Below are 23,274 nucleotides of genomic sequence, written 5' to 3'. Positions count from 1 at the left end.
ACAAATGTCTCACACCTGGTGCAAACCTAATGAAGAATGTCCAAACACATTCTGGCATACAGTACGGCATTGACATTTAAATGTTCCTGTGTTTATTCCATTTAGTATTTGACCAACAGAATCTGCATTCATTTAAATACTGCAAATACTGGAGAAACCAGTTAGTTCTACTTTACGAGATACAAGATGCTAAATAGACTATTTCCCTTGGACATAGTCGTGAAACCCATAAATCTGATAACATGGAAAATTGATTTGAATTTAAAAACAAAGCAAAAAATCGAGAATGAAAATGGATTCTGGCTCGGTGGCGGTGTCATTATGAGTGTAAATGGGTTGTGGTCTGCCTTCACCCAAAGTCACCTGGGATCGGCTCCATCACCCCGTGACCCTGACAAGAATGGGCGGTGTTGAACATGATTGAAGAAATGCTTTGCCGGTACCATCCCAAGGTGACAAATCCATTGTTCCTCTTTAATTTGTCAGTATTGAGTTGGGGATGAAGGGAAAAAACATGCATATTTAATTTGTTGAATTTTAAATTCCTGTGAAAACGCTTAGGTTTATGATTACTGTCAGATTACATTTTACAAGTACGACAGCTTGAGCTCAGAGCTGATGGTTTTTTTCCCTCCGTATCCTTTGTTGTGAAACACATTGATTTTGAGTATAGGGGTTAAGAAGAGAAGACTGTTTGACCCTGACAGTTCCACTGTACTGCTAATAACTGCAATGACATTGTTCCTGTGCAGAAGCAGTCGATGAAAGACTGATAAGTGAAACGGTGACAAGTCTGGCGAGCTAATGCCTGCGTTAGCACAAAATATCTAACACTTTTATGATGATGCTTCAATATAGCCTTAGAAGTCAAGGTTTCCATCTCGAAGAAAATCTGTCTGGCCTTCTTAAAAAATGTACAGCACATAGAGAAAAAAACCTTTTGGATTAACTATAACACCATTATAATCTATCAGCAAACGGCTGATTTAAATGTAAGGAAAGAAAACAAACGCCAACAATAAATTGCAAATACGTCGAGGGACATACTCTTACTTTACTTTCAAATAACAGTACAGAGTTTAATGTATTTGCATATTAATATTTCATTATAATTACTTAAAAGAAACATTGTTGCCCCCAAATACAAACACCCGAGCCTGAGCAAAGTGTTTTTGCGTGTGTGTTGATAAAGATTGCTGGGAAAACCAACGCCTGGAAAAAATATGTTTAATCAAAATGCTCCTGGTACAACACAGAATCAGTGAACGTCACAACACACACACACACACACAAACCCACACACAAACCCACACACCCTTACACATCCCTCTTCATGAGCATAATCTAACATTCATACATGCGTGTAATCATCCATTTCCACATGCTCCTCTGATTACACCAAAGAGATAGCAATCTGTACGCATGGCAAAGATTCTTTAATTGACACATACACCCATGCACACAGACTGAGAGAACGAGAACCCCTGCTGACTGGCTTCAGCTATCAAGCAAGACAGGTAGCTGTGGATCAGGCAGCCGCGAGGTATCATAAAAAACTATTCACAAAAGAGAGTGTGAAGTAGAGCGAGCGGGAGGGATGAAACTCAGATGAAAGATAAGAGAGAAGAAGGATGAGGTTAAAATGAAATAAAATAAACACTCCTGTCACAGATAATAGAATTGTAAGATGGAGAGCTACCTTGCAAAGGGGTGAATTGTATGATTGGGTTGGAGGGGTGGGCAAAGGTTTTGCTTGAAAAGAGGAGGCCAAGAAAGGGAAAATATTTTTAAAAAGGGACTGGATGATATCAGGAGGAATGGAAATCTGCTAATTTTGGGCGAGATCATGAAAAGGAGAAAACAGGATAGCAAAGGCTGGAAAAAAACCTAATTCATGACAACTGGCACGTACACAATGATGAGGCGCTTGAGATCAAATGCAGCCTGTGCTGAAAAAAGCCTGCATGCATTTAGCTATTTTTAAGAGGCACACAAATGGAGGAAAACTCACACATCACAGTTATTAGGACAGTTAGTATGCGCCGTTTGATATAGTATGTACCTTGCTATAATGGTTGCACTTGGTCTGCCGAGTCTCATTCTCTCAAGCAATAGGGCGACTACAAGTTGGTGTTCCGCAGCAAAACAAAAACAAAATTGTTGTGGTTTCATTTGTGTGTGAGTGAGCTAAAGTACCACCACTAAACTGAAGGCCAACTTCCCTACGATGTCAATATTTAGGACCTGTTGGCTTTCTCTAACAGATTTGGAATCAAGGTTTAGAGGTCAATGCAGCTGGCTGCTCTCTTTCAAGTTAATCCGGAAAACACTGCCCTCAGCCAATACCGCAAGTCTTGATGTGACTGCATTTTGTCATCACATGAACTGGAATCCAAGCACATGAAGCAACTATGTTAAGAAATGACTCCAAATTGGATGCTAGGGTCAAAGTGTAGAGAAGGAGCAAAAAGAAATCTTCGCTGATTGCTGCGCTGAATAACATCGTGCAGTGGAGGGAGTGTGACAGCATAGGTCAACATCTTCCTCACTGAAAAATATCAAGCCTTTATATAATTGGAGGCAATCTAAAAGCAAAGAGTACTTCAGATGAAATTTTGCAACCAGTTTCAACCATATATCTTTTCAGTCTAGTTGGGAAGCAAAACTATTATCCTACATGACAACACTTACCCTTAAAGAGCGATATTTGTGGCAAATAGCATAGGGTGTACCTCACATCCTGACAATAGTCCGACAGAGAAGGCTTCAGAATCGCTCATAGCCATTCTGAGAATAAACTGCATGGATTATCGTTGGATGGGTGCTTATTTCTTCAAGTGGACAATTGCTCCCAGTGACTAGCAGTGTCGGGTGACCTAATTGAGGCACTGATGAGAGTAGGCCACTATTCGAGTATGGCTAGGGGAATATTATCTTGTTTAAACAGTATGGTAGTCCCACATACTATAGGATACCAATCCACTCTGTAAGATGCCACAAACAGTTGGGAACGAATGATAGCTGTTAAACCGATAGCACAGGCGGATGAAGTGGGTGTGTAGTAAAACATGTGCATGAATGTGGAGATACAAATACTTAATAGCAAGTCATGTCAAGTTGAGTGAGTGAACACATTGACATACAAGAACTTTCACCTTAATCGTACACCTTAAAGCTTCACCTTGATGAGGGACGCAAGTTCAGTATCTCACCAAAAGTGACGTGACGTTGGCTCTAGTAAAATAAGAGCTTCAGAATCATTTCGATGGAAGATTCTATTTACCTTATTGATACATCTGTGTGCCTTCAGCGGAGACTTCACTGCACAGCTCACATGCAGTGTTGGCACTAGTATTGATTTGCAATGTTGAGCGTTGTGTGACACACACAAACTATCTGGCCTTCACATGTTACTAAATCACCAGAGTAATTTATTCAGAAGTAGTAAGATACCACAAAGATGGAATTAGTGGTGAAAATAACAACAACAACAGTGGTCGTTCTGCTAATGAGCAGAATTGTTTTAGGTGTCAGGATAAATACGGTATGGTAAGTTATATTAATAAAATAATGAATGCTTATTTCAAGGTATATGCTATTCTATAAAAAAAACTGAATGTAACAAAAGGCAGGGCTGTTGTACTCAAATACATCAAATGCCTTATATCACGGAAATGGAATAAAATAAGGACAATATCAAAGCATTTGGTGGAGAAAAATGGTGAAGACAAGGCTTTTGGTTATCCCTTGCTAATGGAAAACACAAGTACGTAAGATTAAACTCACGTCTCTCCCTGTCTACATCCTGTTGTTTTTAATCATCTTCTCTTTCCTCCTCCCCAGAGGCCATCAAATGAAAAATATCGCTAAAATGCAAGAAAGGAGACTGATGAAGAGAAAATGTTGGCACCAGAGCACTGTTGGCTACTGTTTCTTATTTTCAAGCAAAAAGATGGAAAGGGTATGATGAAATATGGAATTACAGGCATACTGAGGAGCATGGGTGTCAAATTGCAGGCTGGAGGGCCATATCTGATCTATCACATCCTTTTCTGTAGCCTGTGAAAGTAGCAGCTTGGACATCATGTCTCTTTAGAAAATGTTTATAGTATTGTAGTAAATAATAAAAATGAACAGTTGCGCAAAAACCCCAAGAAAATAAAAAGAATGTTCTGTTTTTCATTTTTGTTGCTTCTGAATTGGTGGCCAGTCATTTGCAGGGGTATTTAAATTAATAATAATAATTAAAATATAAAATAACATTAAAAATATATTAAAAAGACAATCCAAATGGAAAAAAAAGAATGACAATTAAGAAAATGGTGCCAAACAATTAAATCAACAAAGTCTCTAAACAATGTATTGATTATACAATTAGTTATTTTAAATTAAAGTTTGTTTAAATTTATTTGATTCTAAATTAGGTGTTAAATAGTGGATTTACTGTGGCAACTCTTGTTAGCAGGCATAATTGCCCTCTGATGGAAACCATGACTACGATGGTGTCCTGCGGCAAAGAGTAGTTTGACACCACAGTTTGGTCTTCCCCTCATTTAGAGAGGGGCACTCTGCTGCACTTTATATTTGCCGTGTGTGTTTCAGTCTGACAAATGTTTAAAGCAAGACTGGAGGTAATGAAAGGCAGTCAAAATTGGGAAAGTTGTTAACAAGCGCATTGATTTGAGCCTGAGGGGAAACAAAAGGCCAAACCAGCGCAAAACAAAAGAAGAAACAAAAGGAAAATGTAAGTGAGAAACATAAAAGAGAAGAGAGGTGGATAAGGAAATAGCATCTTCCCTCCTTGCCTGCGTGGGTTTTATCCAGGTTCTCAAAACAGGCACAGTAGGCTGATTGAAAACTCTAAATTCCCCCCAAGTAGGAGTGTGAGCGCCAATGGTTGTTTGTATCATTTACCCTGCGATTGCCTGGTCAATAAATCCAGGTTTTCCCAGGCTCTTACCCAATGTTGGCTGGGATAAGTTCAAGACCGCCACAACCCTAATAACTATTACAACTGCTACCAGATTTGTGGCATAATCTAATGAAGATATAAAAGTCAACTCCTGTTTTTGCAAGTTTGTCAAGTTGGAGCGGAATTATGAAACATTCCACGAGCCAGCATTTGTTTGTGGTGAATTCTTAAAAATAGATTAAAGACAACCACATCTGTAGTTGCTTCTCCAACCCCCAGAGGTCTCTAAGGTAAAAAGCTTTAGAAATTTCAGCACGCTTTCTCATTGTTTTTACATCACAAGCCAGGAGTTGTTTATCACAAATGAATACTAATTGAAATGAGCCTGAACACTTTAAGCAATGCTTCAATGAATTTTAAAGTTTTCATACCAACACTTGTTTGGGCCATTAAGTAGTTGAATACATTTATAATGTATCTAATTTTATAAATTTAATGGGAATGCAACATCTTTGCCAGGAATCCTTGGTGCCGGTAAACAAAACATTTCATTTTCTAATTATATAAAAATAACTCAATGAAGCGACGTCTAAAACTATCCAAAAGAATAATGTTCAGGGAAAGCCTCAAGGAGAGTATTGAATGAATGAGAAAAGTAAAGAGCGGGATGATGAATGAACCTGATGTTTTTGTCTGCAAAAACACAAGACATGAGTTAGCCTCAGTTCAGTTGACCGCGAGCTGGAGCAGCTGGAGTATGACAGAGCAGGTGTGGATTCGTCTCCACTCGCCCTCGCACTAATCCATCTGGGGTGCCTTTGAAATCTAATTTAAAGCAGCGTTATCCCCATTACGTTACTCTCGGTGCACCCACATTGTGAGAAATGCGCATTCAGCGCAAAAAGGTCATGATGGAAAAATTGTGTCCAGCGATGTCCAAACAAGTTAAAAGACGCAAGCTCATTCTTCTATGCTGCATAATAAAGGACATTCCAAAATGAATAACCGATGTCCCAGCGATTATTTAACACAAAGATGCAATATTGGCACTTTTGAACAAAAAGGATGTCAACTCAGCAGAATGCTTTTCACTCCCTATTCTTATATGGAATTTATGTATGGTCATTTTCTTCTCATTTTAACCATGAGTACATTAATGAGACGTGGGATTGAAACCTATTACAGATATACATTGCATGATTTAACACATGCATAAAACTTTGCATTTATTACGTTGCTTTGTTCCACCCTGCTTTGCTTCCTAATAGACAAACAGTACCCTAAATACATACATACATAGTGACAGCTTATGTTCACAATACATCCTATCTAGTATTGTAGTAAAGACCTGAGACGTGAAGCAAAAAGCAAGTTCTAATGGAGAGTAGAGGCCAAATAAAGTCCAAGGCAGCATGATTCTACCATTCTGACAAAGTTTAATAGAAATACTGAAACATTTTCAGTTAATGGAGAGTACTTTTTGCATTTATATGTGTTTTTAAAGTGCTTTAGAGTAGTTCACCTCATTGATTAATAAACCAATGGTGTTACTGCCATGTAAGGCTGCTGCCAACCCACTTGGGTTCATTGTCTTGAACTAGAACATTAGACATCGACAGTTGACAATTGTACCCAGAAATCGAACTACTGACTCTTTAGTCCTAGGACATCTCAAACTAACAAATTCACCACAGCCACCCTTTTTGTGTTATACACATAGTATAAATGGAGCGTGTCTCTCAGCTCTCACCACCAATCGATGGTTTGAAATCCAGCATAGACTGCTCAAAGATTGTGTTTTTCTTTGAAACTGTAGCAGATGTCTGAGTATGGTAACAGTGCATAATGTAAAAAGACACAGCCACCTGATAGCCCTGAGGGCCAGGGCACAAACTTGCTAATCACCCCCTTAGTGGCCAATTACACGTAAACACTGCACCTTCGACAGTCTTTCACCACACTGGGCATGGCACATCAATGAAAAAAATAAACTGCCAAGTTGGTTTTACCCACAAACTGTAAACACTGTACATGGAGCATCATTTGTGAACAACATAGTAAGACAATGGCAAATCTTGAATGCATGTAGGTTGAGGGCAGCTACGCATGCTCCCAGAATAAAATAACACGCAGAGATTGTGTAGAATAGATAATCGATTTAAAGTGAGACTTCAAGCATTCATAACAACTACAAAAGCAAAGGTCGGGAATAAATAGCACTGTGCTTGCTCTGTAATTCGTAAGGCTCCAAGTCAGACAGCAGTGTGTTCCCTCAAGACATCATTATATTGATCTTAACTTTATACCATTGTCATTGTAAGAATCGATAGTGGCAGGACGACAGAGACAATTGGAGCGACGAATAAAGGATTCTAAACCACAATGTGTAAATCACCCTCTTTTGCGCTCGGCTGATAATACAAGCGAGGATGGAAGCGCTATACATCCGTCATCTATCATCAGGATGGGAGCATCTCCAGAAGCTGGGTGATTGATGACATTTAGGGCAGGAAAACAGATTTTGAATAGAACTTACATAGCCAAACCATGGGGATCTTTCTACCCCCTGTCCCTGCAAGTTATATTTACATCCATCATTCAATCTTCTGAACGCTTGGGAGTTGGCAAAAAAAACTGTGCATGTCAGCAGAAACGTTTAGGCATGCTGATGCAGGGCACACAAAACGACACGTGCTGATGGCATCACACTGACAAGATGCCGCAAAAGTCGATGCCAATCAATATGGTGATGAAAACAGTGAAGGATACTACGTTTGCTATGACTAACCTATGCCAGAAAAAGGGATAGCTATGATAAAAGCCAATATAGAACAAAGTGTGGAGTCTGTAAGGCAATGACGATGACAGGAAGAGAGCAAAATGGTATTGCTAGTCACAGCTGTCATGACTGGTCACTTTAATTGCCCCGGTCAAGTGGCTCTACAAAGTAAAATCCAGGCTGACCACCAAAATGAATCTGTAGTTGGGACTCGTGATTCTTGCTCTTGCATTTGTTTGTCTTTTATGCCACCCCAGTTCGAATGCATTTGACAACTATGGCAGTTGAGGGCGTCAAATATTTGGAAGATTCGATAGGAATTGGAATTTAAATGGGGTTTAGAGAGAATGGTCATATCCGCATATTCTTCACATATGTGAACAATAGCAATGAGGCAAAGAATGGCCAAAATGCCCTAGACGACACGTCTGGATGTTCACTTTGACAGAAAGTGAAACTTTAGTTATTTCATAATCGGGCCTCTCATTCCAGTGATCAATTGAACACGTAAAGGCTAATTGGGCAGATAGATTAACAGTGCTACATTTTGGGCCTTGAGGGGAAACTAAGAGGCTATAAATTTCAACTCAGTCAATGGCAACGAATAAGTTAACATGTTGAAAAAGTACCTCTGAAGCTCCTTGAGAGACATGGAGATCTTGAGGTTGTGTCCCAAAACATGGAGTGTGGTGAGGATGTCGGCCCACTGGACCATCTCTCCGAGAGGACCTCCTTTAAGCACCTTGGGGCTAAAAACATCGCCAGACTCCTCTGTTAGGAACCCCACGTGGATAAGGATCTGCAAGAGAGCACAGCAACACATCCTTATTAGTTTCTTCCTTGTGTGACTAAGTCATGTCATATGAAATTTCCCGAACATGGGATGAATAAAGTTATCTAATCATAGGAGGTAATATCAAAAGCAAGAACTCAGTTAGTGACCACAAATTGCATGTTCTTAACGGATTGTGTGCACTGGTGTGTCGTGTGTGAGTTTCTAAGATTGTGAACTTTCTCAGGGATCACACATATTATCACATTTTTTTTAGATGTATTCATCCAATCAGATAGCAGGACGTGGGGGGAAAAAGCTAGAAAAAAAGTGAGAAGGAATAGAAGACAAAAAAAAATGATAAAGTTACAGAAAAGAACTCTATCCTGCCACAAATTTTAATGATGTGTGCAAGTGCTTCAAATCTATGTTTCACTAAATAAATCAAATTCCAGACAATCGGTCCTGAAGCTGGGAAAATGAACTGCACCGCAGTTGCACACATTAGGGAGTTAGTTGCCCTCAATTAGTAGATCAGCTTCCACGTCCACTTTTTTAAGGAAATGTATTAAATTACTGCTTTGACCAACGCACTAATTAAAAAAGGCCATATTCTTGTCGAAACCTGATTGACTCTGATTCCCACTAATATAACTGGAGTAAAAATCTGACCATACAAAACACAAAAAGTTGACTGTTGAAAAGAAAGTAAGAATTATGACATCTGAAAAATGACTAAATCATAGAAATTACAGAGCTTAATTGACACAATTGCTTGGCAAATTACATTACTTTGCAGATACGATCACGCTTCAAGTCCAACATTTGTTATTCCAAATTCTAACAATTGCAGCTTCACCCATAATTTCCAAATGCACAACGAAAAGATGATTTAGAAAATTATTATTCCAGTATTCATATAAATGATCAGACTCAGTTCATTGAAAGTTAAGCTGCTAATATAATGACATAGGGGATTAGGAAATAAGAAATTCAGTTGGAAAAACTAATTTTGGTTTAGTGAATACTCCATCACATACTTAAATTCGAAAAATCCGATCTGTGCAGTTGCAAGGCTGCACAATGTATGCATGTATCAATCTCCATTTGACCATTCCATCAAATTATATTCTTTCTTTAACATAATGATCACATCCCAACAGAACAAAGGAACTTGTTGCATTTAAGACTGGATTAGACTGGGCCGTGTCCTAGCTTTGCTCTACAAAGTAATCCTGATTAGCCAATGCGGCATAAACACTGCCCGCAGCTTGCTGGCACGCAGGATGCATTTCTTGAAAGTGTGTATACTTAATGTGCGTCAGCCCAGGGGATTGTTCATATTCTTGATGGTTCTTAAATCAACCTTGTGCTATGCTGTCCGGCTGCTTTTATGATCATATGATATGTTGTGGCACCGACAGCTTTGAATTATTGACAGTTGCAGTAGACCCTTTAAAGCCAATTTTCGTGAAGTTTTGTTGTGCAAAAACACAAGAAACTGAATGCTATCATGCAAGCTTCTGCCTATCTCATGCAGCTGATCAACAATTGTATATACGGTAGTATTAGTGGATTTAAATGAATATGGAATCGTTTGATTAAGTGTAATCCAACAGAAAAAATGTTGTTAAACAATTTGAATGATACAAACAAACCATCATATTAGATTTGTTAAATAGTTGAGAAAAAAATGTCACTAAATGCGGTATTTGCAAAACGTTGCTGTGAGCAGACATTTTTAGATGCTAAACAGGTTTTAGTCAGGTGTTAGTGCACTGATGTCAATTAAACCCAAAATGCAGATTTTTACATGTGAAAAAAGTACATAGAGAAAAGCATAAGGCAGTGACGACAGTATGACACCGTCCATGGTTATTGGCTGTACAAACAGGAGAACCGGTATTTGACATCCTACATGTGTGTGCGAATGAAAGTAAGGTATTAATATTAATTTTTGCCTATAAATGCTGTGGGAGGTCGAGCCGTAGTTAAATGCCACTTTCATTATAAATGCTGACGAGTTAAACACTGCAGTCACTGCTGGCCCAATAGGGGAAAAAATAAAGATCAAAAGTTTGCAAAATGTGAAAGTCTTAAACTCCGTTCTATATTTATCAACATGCTGTGTCTGTAGCCTCTTGTGCAGAGTGCACAGACAAGAATATTTGTTGTTGACATGTAACGGTGTATAACATAAGTATGTAAATATGATGAACGATTCATCGCAATATTGATTTCTTGGTCTTTGTTTTTTGGACATGGCGATTTGTCTCCAAATGAAGACACTATCTCTAGGCCCGGCTCAAGTTGTGAGCCTGGAGCTGGGCAGCTATAGTTTTCCAACACATTAACTTGTGAAAGACTCATCGTTCAAACTATCCGAGTTAGCAACTACATATATCATTTTATTTTGCCTCGCAGCCCAAAAGTGATGAGCCTTCTGTGGCTTTCTGACATATCCTGGCAGGCAGTCCGTAAGTTACTTCCAGCACAAAGGAGCTTGGGTTTAACTGATGTCACATTTGTCGCAAAATGGCAGCTCAAAAGAGTTTTGTGATTTTCTGTTTAAACATTATTTTCTCTGTTATCATCGTTCTAATAAATTCTTTACATGTTAGTTTCTTTGAGCAACCATTTCTCATGTAAAGGTCAAATATTCTAAATCTCTTGAGTTGAATTTATTGCATGAGGAAACTTAACTAAATATTCTTGTATTCAAAAATAATATTCCCTTTTGAAATTGAATTGAATCCAAATTATATTTTCCTGCACATGATTCATAACACATCACTCAAGCTGTCGGTGTAATATAAAATAAATTGAAAATACTACTAGATTGGAGCTATATTTCCCTCATACAGTACTACACAGTTCTTTGCACTTTCTATATTTTCAACAGTTACCTACAAACATGTATAGATAATTATTTGGAAACAATTTAAAGGAATTAATTTTATCGGGACTTTAAAATAAAACATAAAGCATGTTTAATATTGGGCTAAAATGAGATTTAAATACAACAACTGTTCATGAAATCTTCTTACCTGATTATTACCAGTAGTATGTTAGTATTTTCAAGGCAAAATAAGCTGCATTGGGTTTTTTTTTTCTCCCCAAGGGGCTTTTGGAATCCTTTTACAGTCTGGTGATGGTGTTTGAACAAAATAAAGAATTTATTTTTCGATGGAATAACTGGTGCCAACAAATGAGCGTGAACGACATATGTAAAGCCTCACAATTCTGCCCACTACTGTCATCTCACATCTTATTTTTATGAAGCATTGGACAATAGTGCACATGGGTGTAAGCAGCAGTAGTCAAGCTCCACCGAGATTCCAGCTGGCGTAGCAAAAAAAATAAAAATCGCCAGATTTAATAACCCGACTCTATTAGCTCATGCTTCATGAAAAAATAAGTATAAGTGAATTTTAATTACAGTTATGGTGGCAGATGGCAAGAGTGACAACCCGTGGCAACAGCGGTACTACTTTTCACGCTTGGCCGGAGAGACGCCACGCGGCGAGGAGGGATGGCAAAAAAGTGGGAAAGAAATGTCGAAATGTTGCAGGGAAGAAGTCGATTTTAAGAAATGGCAAACTAGAAAATGTATGCATTATATTGATTTAAAATGAAAACATTAACATATGCACATCTTATTGTCATGCCCTTTGTTCAATATGGGGGAAGAAAAATTACTGTGGCTAATCTCTACATCCATTATTTTTTTCAAATTTAAAAAAAAAAAGTCAGTGAGAAAAGGAGAGACAACAAAATCCCACTGATATTTTTAACTATTGAAAAAAAAATAGCCTCATGTTTCACAAGTGCTTATTTTTACATATCAACATCATTATGTCTTACGATGTAGCAACACGGCCAAAAATAACAAAACTTTACTGTCAGTTTTTTCCCCACTGCATGTCTGGGTGAAAGTATTTCAAGTTCAATTATGTGCATCTAATTGAACATGATAAGAGTCCAAATCTAATAAAAAAAAGTCCTTGCACAAGCCTTCTACTCTGTTGTACTAAATTAATAATTGTGAATGTTTGTTTGTGGAACATGGTTGAAGGTCAGGACAGTCTGATGGAATTGCACAGGTGGCAAGACAAGCTGGCACTGTCAAATGGCACTACACCATTACGGGAGCCTACTTCAATCTTGTTTTTACTTTATAAGTCTTGGCCATCTTTCAATATCAAGTGTGGCCATACAAATTAGGGCAACACCAGCAGCCTTGACAATTCTAAGCAAAACACATTAATTGCAGGCAACAGGTATCTTCAACCTTTCAAAATTGTATTTTAGACCTTTCAGAAGATTTTTGGACCATTTTTTAGACATTTTAGGTCTTAAATTCAAATTAATAAATGAAATTACTTTTGTTTAAGATTTTTAAGTGCTCTGTGATGAATGTGTACTAGAACAGATCAGCCTGAGGTTAGGCAAGTCTCCAAAGAGCAGACTCTTGAATACATAAAACATAATAAGCTTGGAAGGATGCTTTAATGTCACTTCATAAAAGAAAAAGTGAAAATCAAAAGAAGTAAGAGATTACACTGCAACTGCTTGGGCAATAAATGGTCCTTTACTTTCAGTCGAGTATTAGTTCTTTAAGCCTCAAATGAATTCTGTGGTCTCATGACACCATGGAGGGAAACAGCAATGTAAAATGCCCACTCTATAATATTCTCCAGGTTGACCCTGGCTTTTATTAACTTTACTTTTCTATACTTTCTAACACAGTCCCAGACACTTTTCATAGTTTTATTTAGAGGATGGACCTTCACATTAACAATAATTTTCCGCATGCCAGCATCTCAGTTCGTTATCCTTGATATATAATCTCCCAGAAATACTGAATATTGCATGTACTCATTTCCTGCCTTACTTCTCAGTAAAAAAATATGGTCTTCTATGAGTTATTATATTTACTTTGGTAGTCAAACTTTTGCCATGAACAACCAGGGTGATTTCAAGTGAAAGAACTTGATTAAAAGTAATTTAAAAGAATATATATCTACCTTAGCGTAATAAAAACACCTCATAATACAACCTACTCTCAACCAACAACCACTGCCACCAGCCCAATCTCACACAAGCCTCCACTTGCAATGACTGTGATGAACCGCCCCCGACAGCAAGGCTCACCCGCACAAAAAACGACGACATCTGCTTGGGAGATAGCGGTGACTCATTGTTAGGCGTTTAGGCTCTTCAGGCAGCTATGATGGGGTGCAACAATGCACCACAATGCACCGCAAAAAAGGCAAACATCAATCACAGTGACAGGCAAGTAAGGCTACACTTGTTAACTAAGTTTAGGAAGAGAATTAGGTCTGGATAGACACAAAATGTGCTTAAGAACTGCTTTATCACAGGAGCATGTTCATTCATCTTTGTTTTCTGGACTTAAACCTAATGAAGCTACAGAGCAGTGAGGCATTCCATCTTAAAATGCTGTGTTTACAGAAAGTTTGGGGCTTATTTTGTTTTAACTGACCTTTTAGATCAAGTCAACCTTCAAATGACAGCCCAAGGTCCAGTGCTTAAATAGTTTTTAACAAATGCAGAAGCCATCAAGCTTCTGCTCTCTCCTTTCACTTGCTCCATTTAGTTGTCCTTAATTCGTTTTCTACTGTGCCTTCTTTACGACCATCCATTGTTCCTGTCTCCGTTTCTTTTTTTCTGCACTGGCAGCGGTACAGCTTCCCATCTTTCGTCATAATCACCATCATTATCATCACCGTCGTCATCGTTTGTGACCTCCTTTCGTTTCATTGCTCATCTATCTCTCAGGCCTTTGCTTTTTGTCTTTACATTCTTATGATATTGTTCTGGCATGTGATATATATTAGAGCTCAAATTGGATCATAGTAACAATTGTTTTTTTCCATTTATCCATATCTATATAGTCATACATATATCCATTCAGTGCTTATCCTCACAAGGGTTGCGGGGCGCTGGTGTATAGTCTGCCTTCCGGCTGGGGTTGGCTGGAAAGGGCTCCAGCACCCCCTGATAAGGATACACCTTATTGGAAATGAATGAATAAATATATTAAGAGTCACTTGCCTGATGATAGCAGTATTGAAAATGGATGGGTAGTCACATAAAGGGCTCTAGCACCCCCACGACCCTTGTGAGGATGAGTGGTTTGGAAAATGAATCTAAATTTTAGTCTGCATATCATTTTACAATCCACTTTACAATATGACCATTACTTCTCAGTTTTTTAGTATTTGTTTTGTGCAAGTGTTTATTATGCAGTTGCATGGTCTTGCAGAGTTTGGAATTGGTGCACCATAAATACAAGCCAGAGATAAAAAGTCATTGCGCAGAATTTGGGTGAGAAGGTAAACTCAGGAGGTCATAACCGGTTCACAGCATCTATCTATCATCTACCAGTTTATCTCATGCGAGAGGAGGGGTCACCCTGGATGCATCACCACTCAATCAGTGAAGAGCAACAGTGCAAAGACACCTGGTCACACACATACTAAATGTGTGTTTGGTTGGGACTGTCCTCATGCCATCCCCTAGCTCCACCATTGTTCAAGGGTTACAATGCAATGGAGAAACTTTTTTTAAATTTATGATGGTATGCATTGTTTAATTAATAGCATTAAAATTGTTGATGATTCGTAGAAAGCAACTGTATAATGTAATTCATCTTGTTTTGCGTTGACTTTCATTGTAAACAACAACTGGAAGTTTTTTTTTTAAGTACTTAGTCCTATTAAGCCAAATTGCTGCCCTTAACTGCTACAATCCAGCGCTTATATTTTTTATTTACTGCTCAAAGGTCAAATAAAATTGGTCTGTCTTATGAAAACTCAGGTCAAAAATCAGCTAGACAGCTAAAATATACATTTTATGAAAGTGACACATTTGATCAGTCAGTTTTGTTTCAATATTTACACCCCCTACACTTTGTAAAAGAGGATACTATTATTTAAATACAACACAAAGATGTTTAGTAGCAGTTTGCACTACCTTCTTCTGGTCCCTCCACCGATACTGGAGCTTGGCGTCAAGGCGATTGGCAGCTGTCGCCCACTGGGACGTGAGACGACGGATTCTACGCTTCATAAAGCTCAAAGACTCCTTTCCCGCACCAATCTGGTCGAGTAACATAGACAAATCTGTGCGGAAGGCAGCCTGCAAACAAGATGGAAAAAATGTGGATGCACTGAAGCCAACATAAAGAGGGAATCAAATTCTAAATAAGGCAAAAAAAAAAGAACCCAAGCGGTAGAAATGGTTGTCCATCTCCTTGTGCCCTGCAATTGGCTAGTGACCAATTCAGGGTGTCCCCTGCCTGTTTGGCTCCCATAATTGGCTGAGATAGCAGCACTTTAAGTAGTTTAATTTATGAATGGAATGGTCACAAGAAACAAAACAACTGGAGTGAACAGCACTACATGGCCCTTGAGTCAGCGATGAGTAAAAAAAGAGTGGATGATGGATGGATGAGGCATGTGTAATTAGTACAGTTTCAATAGGGTCAGATGAAAGTGAACTTCTATGAAGTAATGGGGACAGACTGCTCAAAGTCTCCCAATGTTTGCCCTCCTCTTGTTTATAGTTACATGATTGATGACATCTCAACTTTCAATCTCTGCCGCCTTGTTAGGGAATTATGATCATACCAAGGGTATTAGTATGGGGGAAATCTATGAAACACTACAGGCTACTCAAAATAGATTGTAATCAGTTATGAATTACAGTTGCCATCAGTCTCACCAAGGCAAAGCTATTATTCTGCACAACATTTAGGCCAAAGGTGCAAGAAAGATTATCAATAGAGCACACACACACACACAAAAACTCCAAATAAGCAATCATCTAAAATAGGGATATGCTTTATTCATGCCCAACAAACTTTTTTATTCTTTGCTTACAACATACCTTACTTACTAAATTAATTGGAATTCACATTGAAACGGCCTCCACGGTTCATTTGCTCAAGAACCCAAAGCAGTACTAATGGTCTTTCTTGCATAAAATGAAATGGGAGCGTGGTGAACTGTCAGCAGAGATACAATAACAAAGATAATGCTTTTCACAAGGCATTGTTAACATGTTTAATTTAGTGGTCTTGTTGGAGTCGTCCCTTTGTAGAAGAGACCCAAACAGTAATCCATTAATATAAACCACATATTTTGGAGGGTTTGTACAGCTATTTTAGATCGATTGTGGACTGCAAGGCAGCCAGGTGGGAGAATGGGTAGCACGTCTGCCTCCGAGTTTTTAGATCTAAGACTCAATCCCAAATGGGTTCCGACCCGCGTGGTGGAGTTTGCATGTTCACCCGGGCCAACATTAATTTCCCATTTTCCTCCTACACCCCAAAAACATGCACGCTATATATATATTTATATATTTTGTACTCACGGGTCTCTTGGTCCCCTTAGGCTGCTGGATATTTTGGACAGTTTGGGGGCTAGGCTGTCTGCTGTGATTCCTCCAGGTGAGTGGGGGGCAGAACCACTCCACTTCACTCAGGTAGACCAGGAAAGAGCAGTCGGAACCATCGACGCCATAGAAGGCATAGCAAGGGTCAGATGTCCACCGTGCACGCATCCACTTGAAACACATGCACACAACCTTTATGATAGATGTAATTTTAAAATTATTTCTAGAGACTAGAAACTCTAGCAAAATAGCAAATTTAATTCAATTCCAGTGAGAATCTGAAGTATAATACCAACATTTTTGCTTGTTTCTATTTTTCTGTAATGCCACAACATAAGTGTGCCATTGATGGCAAAAAGATAATTTGACCGTACATCATATATTGAGTCTTAAAAAAGCTCTACACAGACTGCACAGATTTGAAGAACTATGGTGGTGGTGATATGGTTACACATGTGACTTAAGAGGAACAGACTGTCCACTGCAAAATTAATCTGACAAATTTCAAAGTTTAAGTGGGCTACAAGTGCATATTAATGAAATAAATTCATATGTAAAACTATCCAGAAAAAAACAACTTATTTTGATGCTCTTGAAAAGTATTTAATTCATTACTTTCTCAAGAAGACATACAATCTGTCTGAGATGGGCTGACAAGCCACCATATGCCACAGCTGTAAAAATGATTTTATAGTATTTTATAAGCGCATCAAGGCTGAAAAATCCACCCAACAAAAATGCGAACAAATAGATGAATAAAATATCAGCAGGCATGTGAATTGAGTCAACTGTTCCAGGGAGATCTAAATGATGCCTGTGACAACACAGAAGTGACTGGTATTACAGATTGTGCCTGCTCGGCTTCACCCACCTGCTGGAAATTGAATAAATATGAACTAATCTGAACACTGATGTGTACAAAACTAGGGAGGGAGCATGTGGATTACAGCAACCATGAACAGCAGAGACAGAGGTCGGATAAACAATGCATGGATTATCTCAGTTAAACCTTTTAATCACTGTATATCCCGAGTTAAAAACAAATACTATTAAGAGAGTGAAACAGAATACCAGCCAGGAAAATAAAAGGGATGAAAAATTGACAGTACTTTTGATTAACAGTCACCATCAAAATTAAGTAAGAAAAGAAACTTACGTCTACTTTACCAGGACACTCTGGGTATCTTGGGTCCTTGGGGATTTCACACTGGCTGGATGTACCATCTCTGATGGCTAAAAACAAAACAAAAAAACAATAGCACTGAGCAAAGTGGCCAACAAAACACCACTCGTATCTTTATTATTATTATTTTTTTAACTAACCACCCTCTGGTCTACAATCCAGAATAAAGTCTAAATCGTCTGAACCAGTGTGACCCCTAAGACATCATGCCTTTACCAGTTCATTGAGTTATCTGAAATGTGTGACTTCATGAACCCATAAGCCGTATGCTTCTAATGTTAATACAGGTAGATTAAAATTAATGGTCCATAAAGCATTCAATCAACTTGATACTCTCTTCAGATCATTTAACAGACATTTTACAACATAGTCACAGCCATTAGGTTCCAGGTAAGTACACCATAGATCGATTCTTGTGGATGAACTGTGACAATAACCTACATATGGTTCACCTTGTCCACATGACGCTACTGCAGTGCTCACTGCTCAGTGGACCTTTCATTGCAACCTGGCCAGTCATTCTGTGGCTATGCAAACAGTGTGGCCACACACACTGTATTCATTGCTTCACAGATGTGGTTAAATGCCTGTCCACTGCTGATACAAGGCAAAGGGAACATGTTCATGTATTTATTTTCTGTGAATGTTTTCTATTCCTTCCACTCTTTTCCTCAATTCATCCTTTCCTCTTTACATTGCCTTTGCAAATTGAAACAGAGATGATGGCATAAATAAGTCTTCCCCTGGGCTTTTTCCCATTTTCTAAAATAAATGTACACAAAACCCAGTCAAGATAAGGGTATACAAAACCATTCAAAACGCTTTCTATTTGTGAATTTAATTAATGATGCAGCCTTTTTACGCATTCAAGCTTTGATAAAATAATAATCATCTAAAAATCCTCCATTAAGATTCCAAAAGAAAACGCAAAACAAATGGAATTTTGTTTGGAACTTTGTTTCAGACATTAAATTAAATCTATATAGGGTCTTGTAAACAGCAAACAATGAACTACTTTTTATAAATTGTCTTTCAATTGTCTGTCAAGGTCCCCTATAATTCATCATCATGACAGTACCTTTGCCTTGCAAGATGCTGGTTTGCAGTATCTGCTCCACTCTGACTGCAATGTTGGAGACATTCTGGGCAATTGTCTGAATCATATCCATCAAGCTAGCTGGTTGAAACCTGTAGATGCACAACAACAAAAACAAAACATCAGCTCACATTTTCATTGGCCAAATTGTCAAACCTGACTTCCAAACTGCACATTTTATTTATCACTCTTGTGGGAATAATATACACTAAATATATTCCTTTCCTCTTACACTACCGTGAATGAATACAGAATGATGTAAAGATGACTTCCAGCATTTGGTTAGGGTGATATGAGACTTATGCACCACTGACTACAGCGAAAACAAAAAACAAACACTTGCAGTGAAGACGGCCTATAACTTGAGTTATTATAGCCGACTTAGGGCACCAGGCTGGGGACACCCTGAATTTGTGGCCAGTCAATCGCAGGATACGAAGAGATGGACAACCATTCACGCTCATACGGGGTAATTCAGAGTGTCCAACCAGCCGACCGTGCATGTCTTTGGAATGTGAGAGTAAACCGGAGTACCTGGAGAAAACCAACGCAGGCTCGAGAGAACATGCAACCTCCAAAGAGGAGGAGCGACCTGAATTTGAACTCGGGACCCCAGAACTGTGAGGCTGACGTGCTAACCACTCAGCTGCTGGGCCGCTGTGAACTGTACTGTGCATGGAAATCAATAATAGCAAACCACAGGTTGGCAAAGGTATGAACATCTTTAATTTGCTTGACTGGATTTCCACTCTTTTAAAGAGAGAAATAACAACTGATGTACTCTTTTGGCGAAAAATGCATTAGTGACAGCTGAATAATGAAAATAAAATGTTGAGGAAAGCAGTGACACATGTTCAACTACAGGCTCCAAATGCCATAAGCTCCCAAACAACTTCAAGCACAGCAGTAGAACAAGAAGGGACATTTGCACACATTATACATTTACATTTATATGCTACTTAATGTGCTGTAGCTGAAAAGCTCATTACAAAGTTTGTTTGCAGTACGCCAATAATTGCACACTTTCCACATTTAAGTGCATGTGAGCTGGTTGATTTTCCCTCTTTGGGGTCTAATAGTGATTTGATGTCAAGGCAGAGTGGATTTGAATGCAATAGAACAATTCCATTTTCAGTAAGACTTTCGCACGCACTTCCTCTCCCCTCGGCGAATACTTTTTTTGCACCTTCATCTTATCTCAATCCCCCTGCGTTGCTTTATCTCCTGCCCTCCCCTCACTTTTACAATCTCAAACAGATGTACAAGTGGTAGCGAAGGATGCAAATTGCTAGACACTTGGTTGGAGCGTGAAATAGAAAGGACCTACGCTGCCAGTTCCTGTTTTGGATGTCAGAACTCCACATTCACCAAATAAGACGTGTTGAATAACAAATTTGTGTGTAGATTTAAGGTATGTAGTGTTAGCCTTACAGGGTTAAATATAATGCAAAATTGAAGTGCTCATTATTGCTCATGCTCCTTTCTGCTGCAGTGGCCATTAGCTTCCTTTTAATGACTTGGTTTTCGCAGCCACTTTGGCTCTATAGTGTGTCTATGCATTGTCTAATCAGCAGATGGCTTAAATCCTCATTAATTTCATGCTTCCCAAATGCAGCGTGATAACAAATCAGTCAATGATTCAATAGATCGAGAGTGCATGTGTGGGCAGCATGATGTGCAACGGTGCTGGACTCCATGCCGGCAGTAGACGTTTGAAAAAAAGTTCAAATAAATCCAAGCTGTGGAGGCATGCATGTCACCAGGCGACCTTTGTGATTTAAAAAAAAAATATATATATATATATACACAAATACATTTAAAGGCCCAACCTTTTCTTATTCTTATTAGCATACTATTCATTTGGGGTGGGCGTTTGACAACATTTCCTTGGTCAAACAGACAGAAATTAATGGACCTTTTTTTTCTTTAATGAGATGGGAGAATATCTTCTGTTCTCTAGCTCCAACGGAAGATTCCTATTTAGCAGACTAAAAGCCTCTAGAGAACTTTGTAGCCGAGATCATGCTTTACCTCTTAAGACAGCAAACTAGTTGGAACAAAATTAACAATACCTCTGAGATTAAGATTTGCACTCGATTTTGCCGCAGTTGCTTCCAAATACAGTTAATTACCGGTTGATGCCGCTCATTGGCTAGTCTTAATTCTTTAGAACAAAGAGAACTAATATTGTATTAACAATATTTGCAGCAAATTCAGATTTTGACTAGTTACTATAGTTTGCTGCACAGCCCTGGATAGGTGTTCACATCTCACACTTATTCCTGTTGCTTATCCAAGTGTTAGTTTGCAACAATGTATGGAATTACACAAAACATGGTCTGATACAAGTGGCCCGGTGAACGAATAGTTAGCGCATTGGCCTCAGTTCTGAGAACAAGGGTTCAATCTCAGGTTTGGACCTTCCTGTGTGGAGTTGCTTGGTCTCCCTGGGCTTGTGTGGGATTTCTTCAGGTACTCCTGTTTTCTCCCAACCCCCCAAAACAGGTTGCTTGACCACGCTAAATTGCCCCTAGGCATGTGTCAGCATGAGTGCTTGCCCGTCTCCTGGCAACCAATTCAGTGTCTCTCCTGCCTACTGCCAATAGTTGGTTGGTATAGGCTCCATTACACCCTATGACCCTTGTGAGGAAAAGCTTTATGGATAATGAATGGCCTAAAACATTCCTTTGCCAAGCACAGAATTGTGCGACAGTATATTTTGATGGATTAGAAAGACCGTTTTCCCTGGGAGTGAAAACAGCTGGCAGAGAATAAGTTAATAGAGAAAAGTAACCTGCTAGTTCCTACTAAGAGCAAAACGCTTGAAATATTGTCAATAATGCAGGGCGGGTTGAGGGGTACACTGAAATATTTCAGCTAATCTGACCATTTGGACGACATTGTATATATTTTAGAGATGTAGAAATTATAGGAAAAAAAAGACATCTATTAAAACTAAAGGAACAACGATGCCTGGGGAGGAGAAAAAAAACAGATAGATGGTAAACCGCATAAGTGCAGTTATGGAACAACAGATCATGCATCAGAGAGCAAAGCACCATAGGGCACTACCATGAAATGCCCCTTTTCCTTTCTATTTAGATCATAAGAATAGTGTTTGACTGAAAAGACAATTCAAACTCCAATCAAAAAAACTAAAATTCTGTGGATATTCAATGATTGCGGAACTCTCACCAATGAAGCCTCACACATTTTAATGAGCGTCTTTTCGACAAATGAGCAAAACAGCAGCAAATCAAGGCATGCTCGGGAATAGGAACATGCGATTGATGCAAAAAAAAAGAAAAAACACGGCAAGAGGGAGAAGAAATCAATGAGCAAAAGAGACTCTGTAAGGAGGGTGGAAATGAAAATGCCTTCTCATATTCTACTTAAAAGAGAGCAGCAACCCCCAACCAATCCACACTCACCCTCTCGTTTAATGAGCTCATCCTCTTAAGTCCGAGCGGATGGTCTGCTGGACAGTACTGCTTCACTGGACCTTGTCCAGCATGAAAGATGTATGTAAAGTGCTGTCAACATGTTTGTGGTTACTACTCTCATCACTCATGACACAGCCAACCCTTCATTTTCATATAATTACTTAGACGTTCATTTCACAATTTCTATTAGACTTTGTTGTTTTATCAACAAGATGTTTAACTAAAATGTCAATTTATTTTATAATTATTCAATTCTTCCTAATAGGGTCGTGAAAATTTTACAATGATGAATAGACCATTTTACCATGGAACAGATTGCTAGAATTTCTGGACTGTAAACCACTTCTAGTTTTTCTGGCCACACACAGCATATATTCTTTGGTAGTGGCTGTGTTGATGCCAAGAGGCTAATAGTAACTTTCTGTACAAATGACAGCATGCATTCCAACACAACATGCAATATATGAACAGTAGTTCATATTGTTAACAAGTGAAGAAAAATAAAATGCTGAAATGTAGCCAGAGAGAGCAAAGGCCCCAGAGCAAACATACTGCACCAATAACCAAAATATAGCAATTCAATGCAACATTATTGTGCCGCCATTCGTCATTGTCATCTCTCGTCTTCCCTCCTTTCCTTGTTATTTTGGGCATTAATGAGTGGCTGC

At 38.7% G+C, this 23,274-nt stretch overlaps 1 protein-coding gene across 3 annotated transcripts in view; it reads right to left on the bottom strand.

Annotated features, from left to right (window-relative positions):
- LOC144198272 (alpha-1,6-mannosylglycoprotein 6-beta-N-acetylglucosaminyltransferase B-like) overlaps positions 1 to 23,274 on the bottom strand; it is an 84,979-nt gene that overhangs the window by 35,964 nt on the left and 25,741 nt on the right. For all 3 annotated transcript variants that reach the window (XM_077719196.1, XM_077719194.1, XM_077719195.1), the window contains 5 exons: positions 19,146 to 19,255; positions 18,041 to 18,117; positions 16,864 to 17,055; positions 15,463 to 15,627; positions 8,321 to 8,490 (listed from right to left, as the gene is read on the bottom strand). In XM_077719196.1, coding sequence (XP_077575322.1) covers positions 8,321 to 8,490; positions 15,463 to 15,627; positions 16,864 to 17,055; positions 18,041 to 18,117; positions 19,146 to 19,255 — 714 coding nt within the window. The remainder of the gene's footprint in view (positions 1 to 8,320; positions 8,491 to 15,462; positions 15,628 to 16,863; positions 17,056 to 18,040; positions 18,118 to 19,145; positions 19,256 to 23,274) is intronic.

The sequence above is a fragment of the Stigmatopora nigra genome, chromosome 6, assembly GCF_051989575.1.
Source record: "Stigmatopora nigra isolate UIUO_SnigA chromosome 6, RoL_Snig_1.1, whole genome shotgun sequence".
Classification (NCBI taxonomy): domain Eukaryota; kingdom Metazoa; phylum Chordata; class Actinopteri; order Syngnathiformes; family Syngnathidae; genus Stigmatopora; species Stigmatopora nigra.
Note: the sequence above shows the minus strand (reverse complement) of the source record. Positions and strands in the feature narration are given on the sequence as shown.